General features: G+C 36.1%; 1 protein-coding gene across 1 annotated transcript; it reads right to left on the bottom strand.

Annotated features, from left to right (window-relative positions):
* Positions 1–413: 413 nt before the first annotated feature.
* LOC126965653 (pre-mRNA-processing factor 19) lies at positions 414–10,984 on the bottom strand. Its single transcript, XM_050809350.1, has 10 exons — positions 10,816–10,984; positions 10,438–10,587; positions 7,717–7,850; positions 6,289–6,429; positions 5,366–5,548; positions 4,708–4,830; positions 3,506–3,624; positions 3,286–3,430; positions 2,841–3,215; positions 414–1,331 (listed from the first exon to the last, which is right to left on the bottom strand). The coding sequence occupies exons 1-10, from the start codon at positions 10,832–10,834 to the stop codon at positions 1,221–1,223; spliced, it is 1,500 nt and encodes a 499-aa protein (XP_050665307.1). The 5' UTR covers positions 10,835–10,984; the 3' UTR covers positions 414–1,220.
* Between the last annotated feature and the right edge of the window lie 6,592 nt (positions 10,985–17,576).

The following is a 17,576-nucleotide window of genomic DNA, read 5'->3' as shown; positions in this document are numbered from 1 at the left end:
CATTGGGAGCGAATACCGCAAGATGACATAAACACTATCATTAATTCAATGAATAATCGTTGCTGACAAGTTCTGAATAGCAGAGGAGGCCATACTTTGTATTCAATTATCCAATTCTTTCACAATAAATTCATTTTGTTAAAAAATGTTTAGTTGGTTATGTACCTTAGTTTCTGCAGTATATTCTAATATTGTTAATTTCTATTATTAAAAGAACTTATAAAGACAACAGCTGTTGTTTTTACATAATACAACCTTAAAAATATTATTTTATAAATAAAATACGTTATAATGTGAAAAACCATCCAAAAATTTAAATTAGTACATGTTGCTTAGACTTTTTTGATGTTTGTATATTGATTGTCGGTCGTTGGGGATATCAGTGACATAGTTTTTAATGGAATGAAACAACATTGAAGTGACTTACGTTTATTTCTAAGATAGTCCTTACGTACTAAACCGTAAACCTATCTCATACATTACTAATTCACTGCATTTAGGAAATTCAATCTTATATTGTTAATTTTATTACTATGGCAGCTGTACCGCTTACATAAAATTCTTCAAAATCTGGAGCATAATATAAATTTTATAAGGGCTTTTCTTACAAGTCAACTAAAGCGGGCATGTTCATATGTATTCATACTAATGAAATTATAAGCAAAAAATAATATTTATCACTTTAATAAGCTCACATACTTGCGAAAGCATCGGATCAAATGTTCATGATGCGGATGGTGTGCGACGTGTCAGGTCTGATTATCTTCATAAACGTACACGTGCCGGCGACACCGATATTACAAATCAATACACAGAGAACCACTCCCCATGTTACTGTAAACATTGTAAGGTAGAATTGGACGTAGTTATGCAGAAAAGACTCAAACCAAACTTTGGTCAAAATAAGTTAAGTATGTATGTAAAAAATGAGTTAAGTATGCCATCATACTCCTGAAGGTCGAATCTGTGAAGTGAAAACCCTATTCTTAAAAATATACGTACTGAATTTGTTTTTTATCGGATATTTATATAGATAAGATTTAGGCTGAAACTTCAAATGCCTATAACTCAAAAGTGCATTTGTGTGGTTTGAGTCCTTTCTGCTTAACCACGTCCAATTGTCGTGACTCTTCAATATTTTTAATGGAACAAGAAATAAAACGAGCTTGCAGACACCTGTTGGGTAATATAAGTGATCAGCGGGTTACCCACTCTGCATCCTACTCCAGGCCGTAGATCTTGAGAGTGCGGTCCATGCTGGTGGAGGCAATGTACTGCGCGTGCTTGCCGAAGCGCACTCCCGTCGCCGAAGCTGTATGCTCATTCAATACCTGCCACGAATAACATTATTGTAATAATGAACAACATAACATCATAACAACGGTCGCATAATGACAATGATTATGAGTCAAGATAGAGATATCATATATTACCACTCCATGAGAGACGCAAAATAGCTGATATTCTCTTCTTAACAAAAATAGCACAATATCACATTGACGCTCCACATCTTCTCCCGAACATAAATTTAAATATTCCCAGAATCTCCGCAAGACATTCTTAATATTTACATATACCCCATTGCGCGACAAATTACAAACAAAACTCATTCTCCTCAAGAGCATCTCACTACATAAATAACCTTAAAGGCTTTCCTGAGTTTGACCTGTTTAATTCATCCACAAATTCTAGCAGATTAAAAATGACTAAAAACTGTTTCCCTAACTGTTCATAAAATCATAATCGAACGTAGTGTTTAAATTCTCTTTGAACATAATAAATGTACCGGTACCATAAACAAACCTATGTACTTAATCCTCAACATAAGTATTTTATATAATACTAAAAAAAAAGTTCAGTCTATGTTATGTGTTATTAGAATCAATATGCGAAAACTTTTAAATGGTGTTAAATGTTCACACTATTGTATAGTAATTAAGTTATTGTAACACTGTCAGTTTTCCAAATAAAATAATTGCAATCGCCGACAATAGTGCTTGCGTATTCTGGGGAGAGAGTTGGGGCATGTTACCGCCTGTGATTCATACTTTATAGTCCACTCTACGAATGATACGATCCATAAGTCGCGGAACCAGTTCTTCGGCTCTCGAAGTCCGACCAATTCATTCCGTATCAAAAACCTTCACGCACGCCATTCTAGTTATTGCATATATGTAAACCTTCCTTAAGCTTCAACGCATCTATTACAAAAGATTTCATTGAGATCGGTCAAATAGTTTAGGAGTTATTAGGGAACATACAAACATACATTCTCTATTATATATATAGATTGTATTAAGGAATTTTGTCAGAGTTTTAATATATACATTTAAGTTCACATATCTTTTATTTATGTTCAAGTACTAAACAGGACGAAGCCTTTGTAAATTCTCAAATTGATTATAACAAAATTTCTAACTGGCTTCAAGCTAATCTCCTAAGCTTAAATACCAATAAAAATAGGTTTATGACTTTATCAATTTAAAAAAAACTTCTAACCGTCTGTAGATGTTTTTAATGTTATATCTCATTTTTGTTCCTGTATTGCCCTGCCTACTTCATTATGTACACTAACCACTATCACGTGGGCGACCGACAAAGTCCCCGCGCCCTTTTTCCGTTTACTTTTGTGTCCCGACACCGAGTTGGATTCTAGTATAAGTTCAAAGAAAAATAGCACTTCCTAATAATAAAATAAGGCGAGCAATCGAATGAGGTCGTGATGGATTTCGTCGTTGAGTCATATGTACTATGGATGACTCATGGCTTTACTACATTTAGTCCATATGGATTAGGGTAGCGAAAAGTTGGTGTTACTCCTATTCACAAAATCTACCTACCTTCAACTCTTGCCATTGTCTGCACAGATACACCCGCACGTCCGTACCAGCCACCGCCAGGTAGGTGCCGCTCTGGTCGAAGCACAGCTCCTTGATGGCGTAGCCCTCGTCCAGCTGGATCGTCTTGAAGTTCTTTAGCTTCCTCAAGTCCCACAGCTTGACACACGCGTCCTCCGCGGCCGTGGCCAGATAGTATCCGTTCTCGGAGAAAGAAATAGAGGTGACGGCACCCAGGTGTCCCGGGAAGTTGGCCACATTGCTCTGTTCCTTGAGATCCCAGATCTTGACCTGCGCGTTCTCTGTGCCCGTTCCGAAGATCAGTCCGTCAGGATGGAACTGCGCGGTGGTCAGACTGACACCAGACGAGTCACTCACCTGGTAAACATGTTGTGTAATAGAACCAACACTTTGCAACATTTTCTAGATAGAAGAAGCTGATGTATACCTTTGTGAGCAGTGCACCGGTACGGATATCGGAGAAGGCCCAGTGCTGGTCTGTGGAGGTGGACAGCACATAGTCTCCAGTAGGGTGCAGTGACAGCCCTGTCACTGGACCGTCGTGCGAGCGTAGGATCACTGACGTCTGAGACCTGCAAAATATGTTAACACAGTGTTAGGGTGTTCAACCGGTAGTTTGTTATAGTGTTCATAGTTCGTGTACGTACGTAGGCACGTTCCACACACGGATGGTGTGGTCGGGCGAGGCCGTGATGACGGTATCCTCGTCGGGGTGATAGATCACACGCGTTACCTTCTTCGTGTGACCCTTCAGGATCGCAACTACCTGTAATCGTAAAACACACAAGTTTATAACAATTCGCAACATACATATTATAGTAACAGCAAAACATAAACAGATGGAGAACAAAATTCAAATATAATATTTCCCCGGCAGCGCTAATGGAAGAGGCATAGCTTGTATTAGGTATATTTACGAATGGGAAAGGACACAAAGTAGTAAAAACCCCGAAATTGATAACTTGCAACAATCAAAAGGGAAATTTGTTACAATTTTTTTAACTAGTTCTTCTATCAAACATAGCTGAGTTAGGATGATAAAGGACACCCAGGATTGAACTTTATATAGGTAGGTACAACAAGATTGATAAGTTGTTTATTGAACTATTTTTTGTATGCATTTTTTTTATGGTATAGGAGGACAAACGAGCGTACGGGTCACCTGTTGTTAAGTGATCACCGCCGCCCACAATCTCTTGCAACACCAGAGGAATCACAGGATCGTTGCCGACCTTTAAGGAAGGTGTACGCGCTTTTTTTGAAGGAACCCATGTCGTATCGTCCCGGAAACACCGCACAAGGAAGCTCATTCCACAGCTTTGTAGTACGTGGAAGAAAGCTAGTTGAAAACCGCACTGTGGAGGACCGCCACACATCCAGATGGTGAGGATGATATCCTAACTTGTGGCGTGTCGTGCGAAAGTGGAATTCGGCGGCAGGAATCAGGTTAAACAGCTCTTCGGAACTTTTATTTTATTTATGGCTTAACATGTCAAGGATATCTGATCCTAAAAAGAAGGTCTAATAATGGATAACGGGAACAAAACAATATGCAGGTTCCTATTAATAATTTTGAAATTGGCAATAATGTTAAGTGTTATATATGACATAATATCCTAGAAAAACTCTCAAAAATCGTAGCATATTAAAATGTCGGTAAAATCATTTTTTTATTAATCGAATTAAATAATATCAAAGCAATGCCTGAAGTGGAGAATTTAGAGTATCAAAATGACCCTAGGTTACAACTAATTATGTGAAATTGTTACTTTTTTAAACTGAACCCCAATAATTCTTTATAGTATTATAGAATATAATATAAGGATTTTTATCTCAATAAGAAGCGCACCTGCTCAGTGTCCTTATTGAATACAGTAGCATTACGATCATTGCCTCCCGTCAGCAAGCGGCTGTGGTCTGATGGGTTGATGTCCAGAGATAAGATACCAGGAACACTGGCTGAATGTAATCCCTGAAAGTAAACACATAATAAAGTAAGCGGATCATTTGGGAAATTAAATATTTATTTATCAACTTTTCAATCAAATATAAATGTTAAAGAAAAAGATAATGTAGTGATGTGTCAATATAAAGTTTAATATGTTTGTTATTCAATTGCAGTTATATCAATAATAATTGCAGTTATTGCAATAACACATGTTCGAGCCGATTAACTAACTTCATGTTCATAAACCTCATTCATCTTCCCTCTCTTTCCCGCAATCGCACAATTATAAAATATATACACTTCATTTCCAATGTGAGTGAAGATACGCGATCCGTCGACGCGTTGTCGACTGATTGATGGACGTTAATTCAACGCCCATCGTCAGTTACTTTCCGCACGCGGCAAGTCATTCGTGAATCGCGTCGCACCACTTGCGGGTGGAGTAGGTAAGTAATAATTTTAAGCTCTTGGTATGCAGCGTTGCCAATTTTCATTCATTTAACATAAACATATTGTATAATATAGTGAGATGAAGGTACAGCTGCAGACGAGAACGAACCGGATGTGAGGCGAGCGTGATGAAGGCCCGGATCTGGTCGGGCGGCAGCAGCGCCTCGGGCACTGTGCGGCCGCGCCGCTTTCGCTCCTGGGTGAGCGCAGTGGCGCGCTCCTGCAGCCGGGCCACCACCTCCGCTGACATGCCCACTGCCACCGCACCGCCTGCGCCTGCCGCGTGCTCTGCCTGTTTAATGATATAAAATATTACTAAAAAGATAAATAGCAGCTAAATACAAGATAACCAGGGTAAACAGTACGCCACAAAGTCTAGTTCCACCTTTATAGTACATAAAAAATCCAATTTAGAATATAACTCTCCAATTATCAGAGACGGTGAACAATATAACATGATATATTCAGTGATGATTCCATATATGTATTCAATGATTTTCTTTGCTCACTTAAAAATTAATTCTAACTTTAAATTAATATTGGTCAATACTTTGTCTGTAAAAATGTAAGTAGTGATATAATGTATTCTGTTGAAGTGCCATATGAACATGACATACCTGTTGAGACGATTCTAAGCAAATAATATGTGTAAGTACAGAAGACACACTCCACAAAATCAATTTAAGAAATAGGAAGTCTTGCGGCTATACAATAAGGTGTAATTCAGATCACACAGCAGCAGTAACCTACATTTTATTTCACCTAGAAGTTCCCTCTTGACTCTTACCTCTTTTGACGATATTAGGGTAGTCTTCTTGGTCTAAAATGGTAGGTCACCTTATAAAAATAGCGTAGCTTTTCCTATACAATAAATAGTTATGTAATCGTAATTATAAATCAATATTATTTTGTTGTCAAACCTACAGTAGTCTCTCGTGAGACCCTACGGGCTGGCCAACTCTGTAGAGGCCGATATCGATACCTACACAGGGAGTGAGACAGGCCTGGTGTAAGTAATGGTAGTTTATTTACGATATGTGCGGGCTGCGGCGCCACGATCCCAGCCTGCGGCTTGAGCGTAGCGAGTGCCTCGCGCGCGGCCGTCACCTCCTTGGTGAGCCGCGCGATCACTCGGCACGCCGCGTCGTGCTGGTATAGGGCGTGACTCAGCTCCTGAAGAGTGCAGACAGACATGTCAAATTGATGTTACATAAATATTACGCGAAATGTTGCCTCTTTTTAATATAACTTTACAGACTCATATAGCCGAATTTTTAGTGAACCTGACTACTAAGCCAGAGGTCCCGGGTTCGAATCCCCGTAGGTGCAATCATTTATATGATATGGATGTTTGTTTCCGAGTCATGGATGTTTATATGTATTTATGTATGTTTCAGTAAGTATATCGTATTAAATATACCGTTGTCTTGTACCCATAGTACAGGCTATGCTTAGTTTGGGGCAAGATGATTTTGTGTAACAGTGTGTCAATATTATTATTATTTTGAAGTGACACCACATTTGTTTAAAAGAATTTCAAAGTCAACTCAGTGAAAAGCTTGGGTCATATCGAAGAACTGCAAATTCTTCGATATGATCTTACTTTTGATCTATTTTTATTATTGGATTTTCAGCTCATGTGTATGCGGCCATTGTGGTAGACTTATTTTGTTGAAATCCGTATTAATCCTATGTAATGGCGTTGAATTTCGTAAAAAAAAACCCGGTATATCGGTTATCAAAAACTTTTGATAGAATGGATATAAGAGTTATTGGTCTATAATTAATTAGCTCCGTATAAGTACCTTACTTAAGAGTAGGTACTGGCTAATTGACCTTTTTCAAATGATAAATTGATTAAATACGTCAGTACTGCAAATAATGCATTTTTGCATGTTTTTATAACTTGGGTTTTTATGTTGTCGTCACGCTCTGACACTTGGAGTGTCGCTTATATTATATGCTCCTTGCGCTGTTCATTGCTATTGCTCCTCACGCACTGCGATGTTGCCCTCTTTGCCCACACGCTACTCTACTCACGCAATTAATTTCGACAAAATACTGTCTGTCCTTTGACTCGCACTCAAAAACCGACAAAATAAGGAGCGGTGAGCACGACGACGAGCATGAAGTACGGCATGAAGAGTAAAGTAAGAGAAGGAGGAGAGTTGGCCATTCGGGACCGGCCACACTCTCGACGAGTGGGCATGGGAAGTAGCAAGGAATGGGGGCTGAGACTTAGTGTTGAAATAACAAGTGTCTGTTATTTCTTCACAAATTATTTAAAAATAATAATTTCAAATTCTATTTATATAAATAATTAAGTAAAAACAATGAAATAAATCAAAAAATTGGACCTATTATTTGTAAATCTGGTGGGAATAATCATAAAGAAACTAAACAATTGCTATTTCAGATAATTTGTAATATTCAATTAATTCATAACACTATTTTTGTTACCTGTCTAGCAGTTTGTAGCTGTTGTCTTTGTGTGAAGGCATGTAACATAAGGGCGTCCCACTCATCTTGCATACTCTTCAATGTGGCTGGGATTGATGTAGCACTCGGAGGCTTTGGTTTTACTATTGCTGGAGCTGTTGTGAACAAATATTTTCTTGTAATCTTCAATATTACACAAATTAAATTTGAAAACAAAATTTATGAACGATGCGGGACTCGAACCCGAGACTTCCACTGCCCTAACAAATGACATAAAGTTCATAAATCTTTATATGTCTTGGTTCAACTCTCAGGTTGTGGCTTCATCTACAGGATCTACTTTACAGTCAATAACCTGCTCAACCCCAATACTTGCATATTAGGAAATTCGCTAGAGATGTCGCTCTTTCAAATCTAAACACTTTTATAATAATTATATCATTTATATTAGTGTAATAATGATATGTAATAAAAATAAATTTATTATTTCCGAAGTCTACTACATTTTATTATATTTTACAAGCTTAATATTTTATTTTGATGAGAGGTTTAATTCGAAATACATAAAATATTATATTAATATATAGGTATTATAATCTCTCACTTCAAAATACTTATTGGCAAAGTCCTCCTCCAATTCTCTTTCAGTAGGTACTATTGGTTCAGAGCAATACTGGTCTGATATGGGCCCAGATATTTTGTCCCATCTTTTTGAAGTTTATCAGCCGTTTGCATTCCCTTATCTACCTGAGTAACCTGCTTGGACTATTTCTAGAGACTGTTTGACTCGAGCACAGCAAATGGAATTTGTCCATGTACCTTCTTTGTACTAGTTAAGATATCTTATTCTTCAGTGGAGAAGGATTTAACCAAATTTCTTGTTTACTATAATGAGGCTATTTTCGTGTGTGTTATGCTAATAAATTAATACAGTGATTTAAGTTATATGCACTATTTTGTAGTAGACTGCTTGCCAACCTGGACTACATGTGGCAAGCAGTCTACTTTACTTGGAGGTAAGGTTTATTACTTAAGGGTGTGGGACAAGCTACGTCTTACACTCACTATTTGTTTGTCATAACATTAAATTGTTTCATTTGTATACCCAATATGTAAATAATTTTTTATATTAATAAGTAGGTATGTGATATTTCAAGTATATATTAATGAAGTCATTAATTACCCATTGTAACGTTAAATTTCTCTTATGTGTGCACTTTTTGAGGCCAATAATAAATATATAAACAAACAATGGAGTTATTGCTCTTTAAACTTAAATTCAAAGATTTTAACCTAATTTCTTGCAAATAATCATAGTCATAGATTCTATTTATATTTCCATTTTTTTTCTATTAAATTTACAGAAACAATACTTATATGAAGTCAAATTATTAGTATTATCATATGATTGATTTATTAGTATTATCATATTTTAAGATCTGTTTTATACTTTGTGGTTGTTGGTTGTACACTGGGCAATTCAGTTAATGGGTGTTACCCGTCGATAAAGTATGATATTATTGTGGCACAAAAAAAAAACTGATAAAAAATATGCTAGGACCAAGAAATAATGCTCGTCTACTCTCCAGTTAAATTGTAACCCCTTACATCTGTTTACAGCTGCAGTTGAGGAGTTCTTAAAACATGATAAGGGTGACAGAATCAATAATAAATTAGTTATTTAAGACATGTGAAGTGTTGTCCCACTTTACAACTGCATTCACATCATGTTAAACAAGGTGACTACATCAGAGTCAGTGCACTTACAGTTATTGAATCACTATTTGTTATTATTATCAATGTGTTGATAAATTGCTTTGTGTTTTGTGATATCTATTTTACACTTTACATGATCACTAAACAAATAAATATTTAGTCATTCCCTTCGATACCTACCTTCACAAATTAATAACAATGGGAAGACTAATGCAACTGTCCACTCCAAATGTCACGAGGGGCTGCTGAAAACCAGTGTTGTGTTGATGTCTTCTGCACTGACCAACAATATACTGAGTCAGCTCCTTTTAGCAGGGAATCATGCTCACACTGTTATTTTTATTACTTTATTTTTAATCTTTATAATAGTGTTACGGTATTTAATTTAGTATTTTAAGATTTTAATTAATATTGTAAATTGTTGTGTTTTTGAGTGAGTGTTTTTTGTATGCTAATAAAGTGTTTCTATTTGTAAATAGTTATGATAAACAGTCCTGTTGGTTGCAGCAAGTTATTTGATAAAATTCTGCTTGGAAGTTTTACCATTTCACATACATTTTCAATTTCTCATAATCATTAATTACTATTTCAAGTATATAACATTATCTGTAAGTATGTTGTGTTATTTGCACTTCAATTATGTATATAATAAAATAACACTTTTGAGCTAGCATTTTGGCCTATCCACCTATCAGAGTTAGAGAGTCAGATTTCTTATAGTAAAAATAATCTATTTCCAGCAACATGTGAAGTTTGTGGAATAGACAGGATCCTGAGATGCACCTAGCTTGTTGCTTAGCCCAACCCCTTCTTGTAGTCTGGATGACTATCGTCATGATAATAATCCCTGGTAGATTCAGTAATCAATAGTGGACTGTGCAGTCCACCCACTTTATGTGATAATATCTTGGTTATTTCACACTCACCAAGTAATAAGCAACTTTATTCTGTAATATCTTGATTTATGATGAGTAAAAGAATTTGAATTAAGCTAATTGTAAATAATGTTTTCTAATTTAAACTTACTTTTGATTTCAATCAGATCTTCAACTTTCAACTCTTTACCACTTATTGGATCAACACCATTTTCTATTATATACTTTTCAATTATACGTTTTTCGAAAACACATCCCGAAGATGGGGAAATAACCGGAGCTTCTGGCACTTCATTGGATACTGCAACATTATTTAGGTTAGGAAAATAATAAACTCAAAATAAGAACACTTAAAACAAATTCACAATCTGGTGTTAAATTAGAACACTAAGGATATTCAATTGTTAGCATTGAAGCCACTACCACCGATAATTATTGGAAAATGCGTGTTTTGATCAGCACACCGGTAACTAAACAATTTTTTTTAACTCGATCCGTTATAATCTGTCAATATTATATATCGCCTTACTTGCACAATACAGAGCCATTTTTCAGTTTATTTTTTAACTTTGAACTTGATTCATAAATGTGAGAAATCGAAACAAAACAACATTGGCTTCGCTCTTAGGCTTCTCTCAATTCCCTCGTCTTTACTCTTTCTAGATAAATGTCAATTTGAAAATTGGTTTTTGTGACGTGCCCGTCAATTTTATGGAGTTCACTTTTCAAAACTTTTTTATACGGCTTTAGCAACAAAGTCCTTAATGGACTACTCTAACCATAGAGTTCTAACTTATGGTATGTTACGCATACGATGGTGACACTGAATTATTTTAGGACTTGCCTTCTGAACTTGTAAACAATGTAATAGAAAGCCCAAATTATGAAAATGGAACTCAGCCAATTTTGTTGGGTATGTATTTTATACATCTGTCACTTATTTTACGATTCAGTGGCAAATTGAAAATTATCTGTGTCAGCATGAATTTGCGAGAATTTTTTGGTGTAATTTTTTTTAAAGATTTTTGTTGTCATTTAAGTCAACAGGAAGTTGTGATACACTACTTATGTCTTTAACGATGAAGCCCCATCTAGTGCCAAAGTTTACAACTGGTTTTGCGTTTAAGTGTGGTTGCACTAAGGTCACCGATAATGAAGAGACGGCCTCCAACGCCGAAGACTGAAGATTACATCAGTGTTGTGTGGCAAATGATAGAAACTGATAAAAGAGTGATCTATCAGCAGGTTCGGATAAGCTTAGGCACAGGTATGAGGCAAGTGCTCTTTGTGCCCAACTGATATCATATATTTGTCCACAATTGAACATTTTCTAAGTAGTGTCATTCTTTCATCCAATACACCTAGTAGTGCGATAGAAATATACGACATGCTAGTTACTTCAATTCAAATCCATAAGTAGCCGTTTTTTATTCGGGGAAGGTAATGCTTTTCGATAACAAAGAAACACGCTGTTAGCTCTTTACCCCGGAGCCCTCTGACTGTCTTCATACAAAATTCACATAAACATCAAAATATACATTTTGATGAGAAACGACAAACAATACATATAATATCACATTTTGTAATATTAAGATTGAATGTAGGGAAGATTTTTTTATTTGCTTGTGTAACTATTTTATAATAATGCAATAAACACATTTTAGTTGTTAATATGAAATTTAAATTATAAGAACTTATTTTTACACTTATTTACATACTATGTATACTTAATCTGGCCATAAATACTGTTACAATTAAATATAAACAAAATTTTACGTTTGAATTTGGAATCTGTCATTTTTATATGATTGTTCATTGCGTTTTCTCATTTTGGCGCCAATACCTTATACAATATTTTGCGATATTAAATGGAGTGGGGTGATAAAGAGAATCGAATCGCTGTGATTGAATTACACAAAGTAGGTATGGAGCCAATTGCAATTTTTAAAACTCTACCATACGTTTGATATTACCTGTTTGTGACAGAAGAAGGTCGGGCCGTCCACGTAGTGTTCCGACGAAAAAGGTGGTCAAAGCAGTAAGGAAAATAATTCGAAGAAATCCTTTCCAAAAGCAAAAGATTTTATCTCGGGAGATGAAGATAGAACCCAGAACTATGTCGCAATTTAAAAGATGATTTACGAATTGCAGCCTATAAGAGACGAAGTGGTCATTTCTTAACTGATAATTTAAAATAGAATAGGGTGGTAAAATCGAAATAACTACTGAAGCGGTTCACAAAGGGAGGTCACAGAAAAATTATTATGGATGAGAAAAAATTTAAAATAATAATTTCACAAAAAAGATGACCGTATTTACGCTCAAAGCTGTAAAAGGAAGCTTCCCAATTAGTTGACAGAGTGTAACGTGGGCACTATCCGACCTCAGTGATGGTTTCGTGGGGTATTATCTATGAAGGACTGACTGAGCCATACTTTTGTGAAATAGGTATCAAAACATCGGCACAAGTGTATCAAGATACCATTCTTGAGAAGGTAGTGACAACACCATGTTCAATAACCAAGAGTGGTCCCTCCAGCAAGACTCGGTCTACGCAGTCTTGGTTGGAAATGAACGTTTCGTACTTCATCAGGTTGAAGACTGGCCGTCGTCTGATCCCGATAGTGATTTACGGTCAGTTTTTGAGAGTACGGATTGCTCTAAACGATGATAATGTAGAGTCCCTAAAACAATCCGTACAATTAGCAGAATTTTCCCATGGAAAGAGTGCGTGCTTCTATTGATAACTGGCCTCAATGTTTACAGTTGCAGCCAATGGAGACCAATTCGAATAAGCTTTTTATATTTTAAATAGTTTTATATTTAGTAATAACGCACACATGAATTATTTAACATTGCAATAGCATAGCAACACTACATTACGATTACACGTCAAAGAAGGATAGTAAATGCAATTATCGCAAGCGAAAAAGAGATAACTCTAATTTGCTAATTGCTTCGTATTTGTATAGAAAAAATACAGTTAATTCATCTGATATGATTTTTATGCCTAAATTATGATTCATTCATGAGTTCATGTAGTAAAAGCTATAAAGTAGTAAAACTGCATTTAAATTAGGTAGATAATGTATCATTGATTTTATAAAAAAATAATTTAATATTGATTATAATATATAGCCACATTGATGATATCCATTATTTATACATAAAATAATAAAAAACATACAGACACCAAAACAAATCCGAAAGGTATCTACAGTAAGGGTCCCATTTTTACAATTTTACTAACGACGGCTCCCAAAAAGTTTTAAGATTATAATTATTATTTTTTGTATCCAAAAAGTTTTAAGATTATAATTATTTTATTATTTATGAATGTCTTTTTGTTGAGGGTTTATTACAATAAGGTAATCGCAGAAGAAGAAAATGATTAATTGATTCTTCTGCAGTTAGCAAGGGATATACTGAAAGGGACATTATTACTGAAAAAACTCCTACGTAAGCAAATAGCACTCATTGTCTACATCCGCTACCTACCCTAAAACTTGTTTTGTTGCACTTGTTTATTAAAAATTATTACATTTCGTATTACATTCACTGCAACAACGACTTTTTTACATCATTTCCTTAAATATTCTACCTCGATCATCCCGCAACAGACAGCATCAATATTTTGTCATTTCTGTACGTTAATCTATGATCGGCTTGGCGGCGATCGGCGTTGTCATGGCGACATATTTATTTTGTTAGATAAATAATGAAATCAAATAAAATGTTATAATTCATAATTTCTTAACTGTGGTATGTAATTCTATGATTTTTTTTTACTTTCGTATTTAGTGTATCTTCCCATAGCACAAGAAGGCATTTTAATGTAGTACCTATATCAAATTGTAAGCAATTCTGTCAACAACAAACGCGTGTGTACCGTTTTCGTATCGAGAGAGCGACTACGACCAAAGGAACCAATTGACTCAATTTAGGCGATTGATTTTCAGTGCGCTAGTGACATATCTACCTCTTTTAATACTATAATATCATTGATCGGAAACAATGACTCTAACTACTTGTGGATCTCGGCAAAAACATATATTGTGGAGGCGATTGCAGAGTCACAACCGAAAACCGTCTTACCAAAACGACAACATTGGATGACGGAAGAAACCTGGCATTTGGTTGAAGAGCGCCGAAAACTTAAAGCCAGTGGTGCTAGCATTACGAAGCTAAATGCCAAGTCAGCTAATACAAGCTGCTAGCCGACGTGACCGCAATAACCATCTGAGTAAGATATGTGATGAACTGGAACAGCACTCCGACAAATATCAAACCAAAGATCTGGATGATAAGGTGCGATACATAACACGCCAATTTAATCCTAAGACGTGGGCTGTTGAGGACTCCGCTGGGAATACGGTTACGGAGATAAAGGATATCGTGAATGTGTGGAAGGAATATTGTCAATCACTATTTTCCAACAATTTGGCACTAAGCTTCACATGTTCTCCCCACCACATACTTGACCGTGAACCCGACATCATGCGGGATGAAGTACGAGCAGCAATTACACACCTCAAATACAATAAAGCCATGGGTTGTGATGAGATCCCAATACAAGTCCTCAAAGCGATGGGAGATCCTGGAGTTGTTATTTTATATACCATCTGCTATAAACTGGAATATTGGTCAAAATCCATTTACATTCCACTGCACAAAAAAGGGTCCACAAAGAAATGCACCAACTACAGACTCATATCCTTGATATCTCATGCAAGTAAAGGTGATGTTCCACATAATTACTACAAGGCTGTTGGCCTACCTCTCAAGGCAGATTGCACCCGAGCAAGCCGGATTTGTTAAGGGAAGAGGCACTCGCGAACAAATTCTTATACTGCGTCAGATTTTTGAGAAGGCCAGAGAATTCAATACAACCCTTTACATCTGCTTTGTGGACTTTCGCAAAGCATTTGACACGGTCGTATGGACACACCTCTGGAAGATACTTGCGGAAATGGGTGTACCACCCCATTTAATAGTTCTGTTGAGAAGGTTGTATGAGCACAGTACTGCACCGGTACGAGTGCATGATACCCTTTCAAGCGAATTCAAGACTGAAGCCGGTGTACGACAAGGATGCATCTTATCGCCATTACTCTTTAACATCTACACAGACTATATTATGCTCATTGTCTTGGAAGATTGGAACAAAGGAATATCTGTTGGGGGACGCGTGATAAATAACCTCAGATATGCTGATGATACTACCCTTCTCGCACAGACTAGAGAAAATTAAAATTAGACATGGAAAATTTTCTAAACCGTCTAGAAAGTACCAGTCTCCAATTCGGACTTACTATTAACCGAGACAAGACGAAGGATGATAGTAGACCGGGCCGAACAAATTGGAACCAACGTACCCTATATAACTGTGAAGTGGTACAGAACAATATTTATCTTGGTTCTACTATATCAAGTACTGGAGGATGTGGCGACGAGATCAGACGACGGTGCGCCATCACCAGGTCTGCAGTGGAACAACTGGGAAAGATTTGGAGGGACAGGAGGACTACCAAGAAGACTAAAGTTAGATTGATGAAATGCCTTGTGTTTCCAATCTTTCTCTATGAAGCCGAAACTTGTTCTCTGAGACTGCAGGACCGCCGTAAAATCGATGCATTAGAGATGTGGTGCTGGAGACGCCTCCTAAAGATCCCATGGACGGCATTTCACACCAATGTATCCATCCTCAAAGAGCTTCGTATTAAAGACAGACTATCGTCAATTGTGCAACTAAGAATACTGAAGTTCTTTGGTCACGTCTCTAGAAATGAGAACTCGATGGAGAGACTGGTAGTTCAGGGCCAGGTGGAGGGCAAGAGAGCACGCGGTCGATCGCCAACCCGCTGGATAGATGCCATCACAAAGGCTACTGAGTCCACCATAGTACAGTGTACTCGCAACGCTTCTAACCGTCAGAAATGGAAGCACATCGCCAGGAGATCAACCTTCAGAAAGGATATTGACCCACCGAACACCTCACCATGTACCTCGTCAGCGCAACCACGACCACTCTGACAAGAGTGCGCGACTAAGAAGATCATTGATTAATAATAACTAAAGGATTATTGCCAAAGAGAAGATTCAGGCTGCTCGTCCCCAGCTAAAATTGCAGTAAGAATGACAAAAAAAATGTTTCCGAATTCAACGTTTATTCAACGCTATATAAGATAGGCAACTTTTTTTGAACTACTTAGTTTTTTAATTTTTTGGATTTTAAGTTACAATACTTTCTAGAAATGCAAATATGCGTTTTAATCTTTTGCACTTTTGCTGCAAAGCTTTTGTTTTTTGAGACAATGTTTTGAAGAGGTTTTTGATTCTTTCACAAAAATTTTCTTAAGTTTCTTTTTTCGAGGAGTGTTGTTAATTTATAGCATATTCAAGGTTTCTAGGGATAGGTTAAAGCTTTCTTTGTCTTTTATTTTATTTCTGGCTAACTTTGAAGATTCCTGCAATTCAAAAAACAGATAATAGGTACCTATAAAATCATAATATTATGTGTGTAATTTATGTTATACTACAGATTTATATTTAGGACAGTTCAATGATTAGTTTACAAAAATTTTGGCTGTCTGTTAGTTTGTAATCCAGATAATCTCCGGAATGAATAAACCAATTTTGATAGGACTTCCTGGTGAAATATTAACTAAACTGTAAAAGAAAAAATACAAAAAATTTAAACTAGAAAGAAATTATAGGTGGTGTTTATTTTCAACAGGGTAACAAGAGATATTAATATGTTGTTTATTTTGGATACTATACTCTTTGTAAATAAGTAGGATAAGTTTGGAATATGATCAGCACAGCATCTCTGCAAATAACTTTTTTTCTCGTCCTCCAAATAAGGATTTGCAACAAAATGCTTTCAGCCGAAAATGTTGAAAGGCTTCCAATGTTTTCTGTATAGAGGCGTCATCCAGACATCTCTCAATGATTTCATCCGCCGGGAACCGACACAAATAAATTAAAATAAAATAATCTATAGGAAAAGAATTGTTAATTTTCCTTACATAATATATCGAGTGTGCAAAAGCGTTGTGATTGTTAACTTAGCAAATTGCAAGCTTTAGGTACACAGTAGAAATGTGCAATGTACAAACCATAAAATTATTTTAGTAATGTCGTGTACTAATCGTCAAAATATGCATAAATGTAGCATACAAAGCTACAAACATATAATTAAAATACATAGGTATTTAAAAAAAAAAACTAAAAAAACTGCTTTAATAGAAAACCAAACTAAAAAGTAGAAAATATTTGCAATAACCATAC

The sequence above is a fragment of the Leptidea sinapis genome, chromosome 1, assembly GCF_905404315.1.
Source record: "Leptidea sinapis chromosome 1, ilLepSina1.1, whole genome shotgun sequence".
Taxonomy (NCBI): Eukaryota; Metazoa; Arthropoda; class Insecta; order Lepidoptera; family Pieridae; genus Leptidea; species Leptidea sinapis.
Note: the sequence above shows the minus strand (reverse complement) of the source record. Positions and strands in the feature narration are given on the sequence as shown.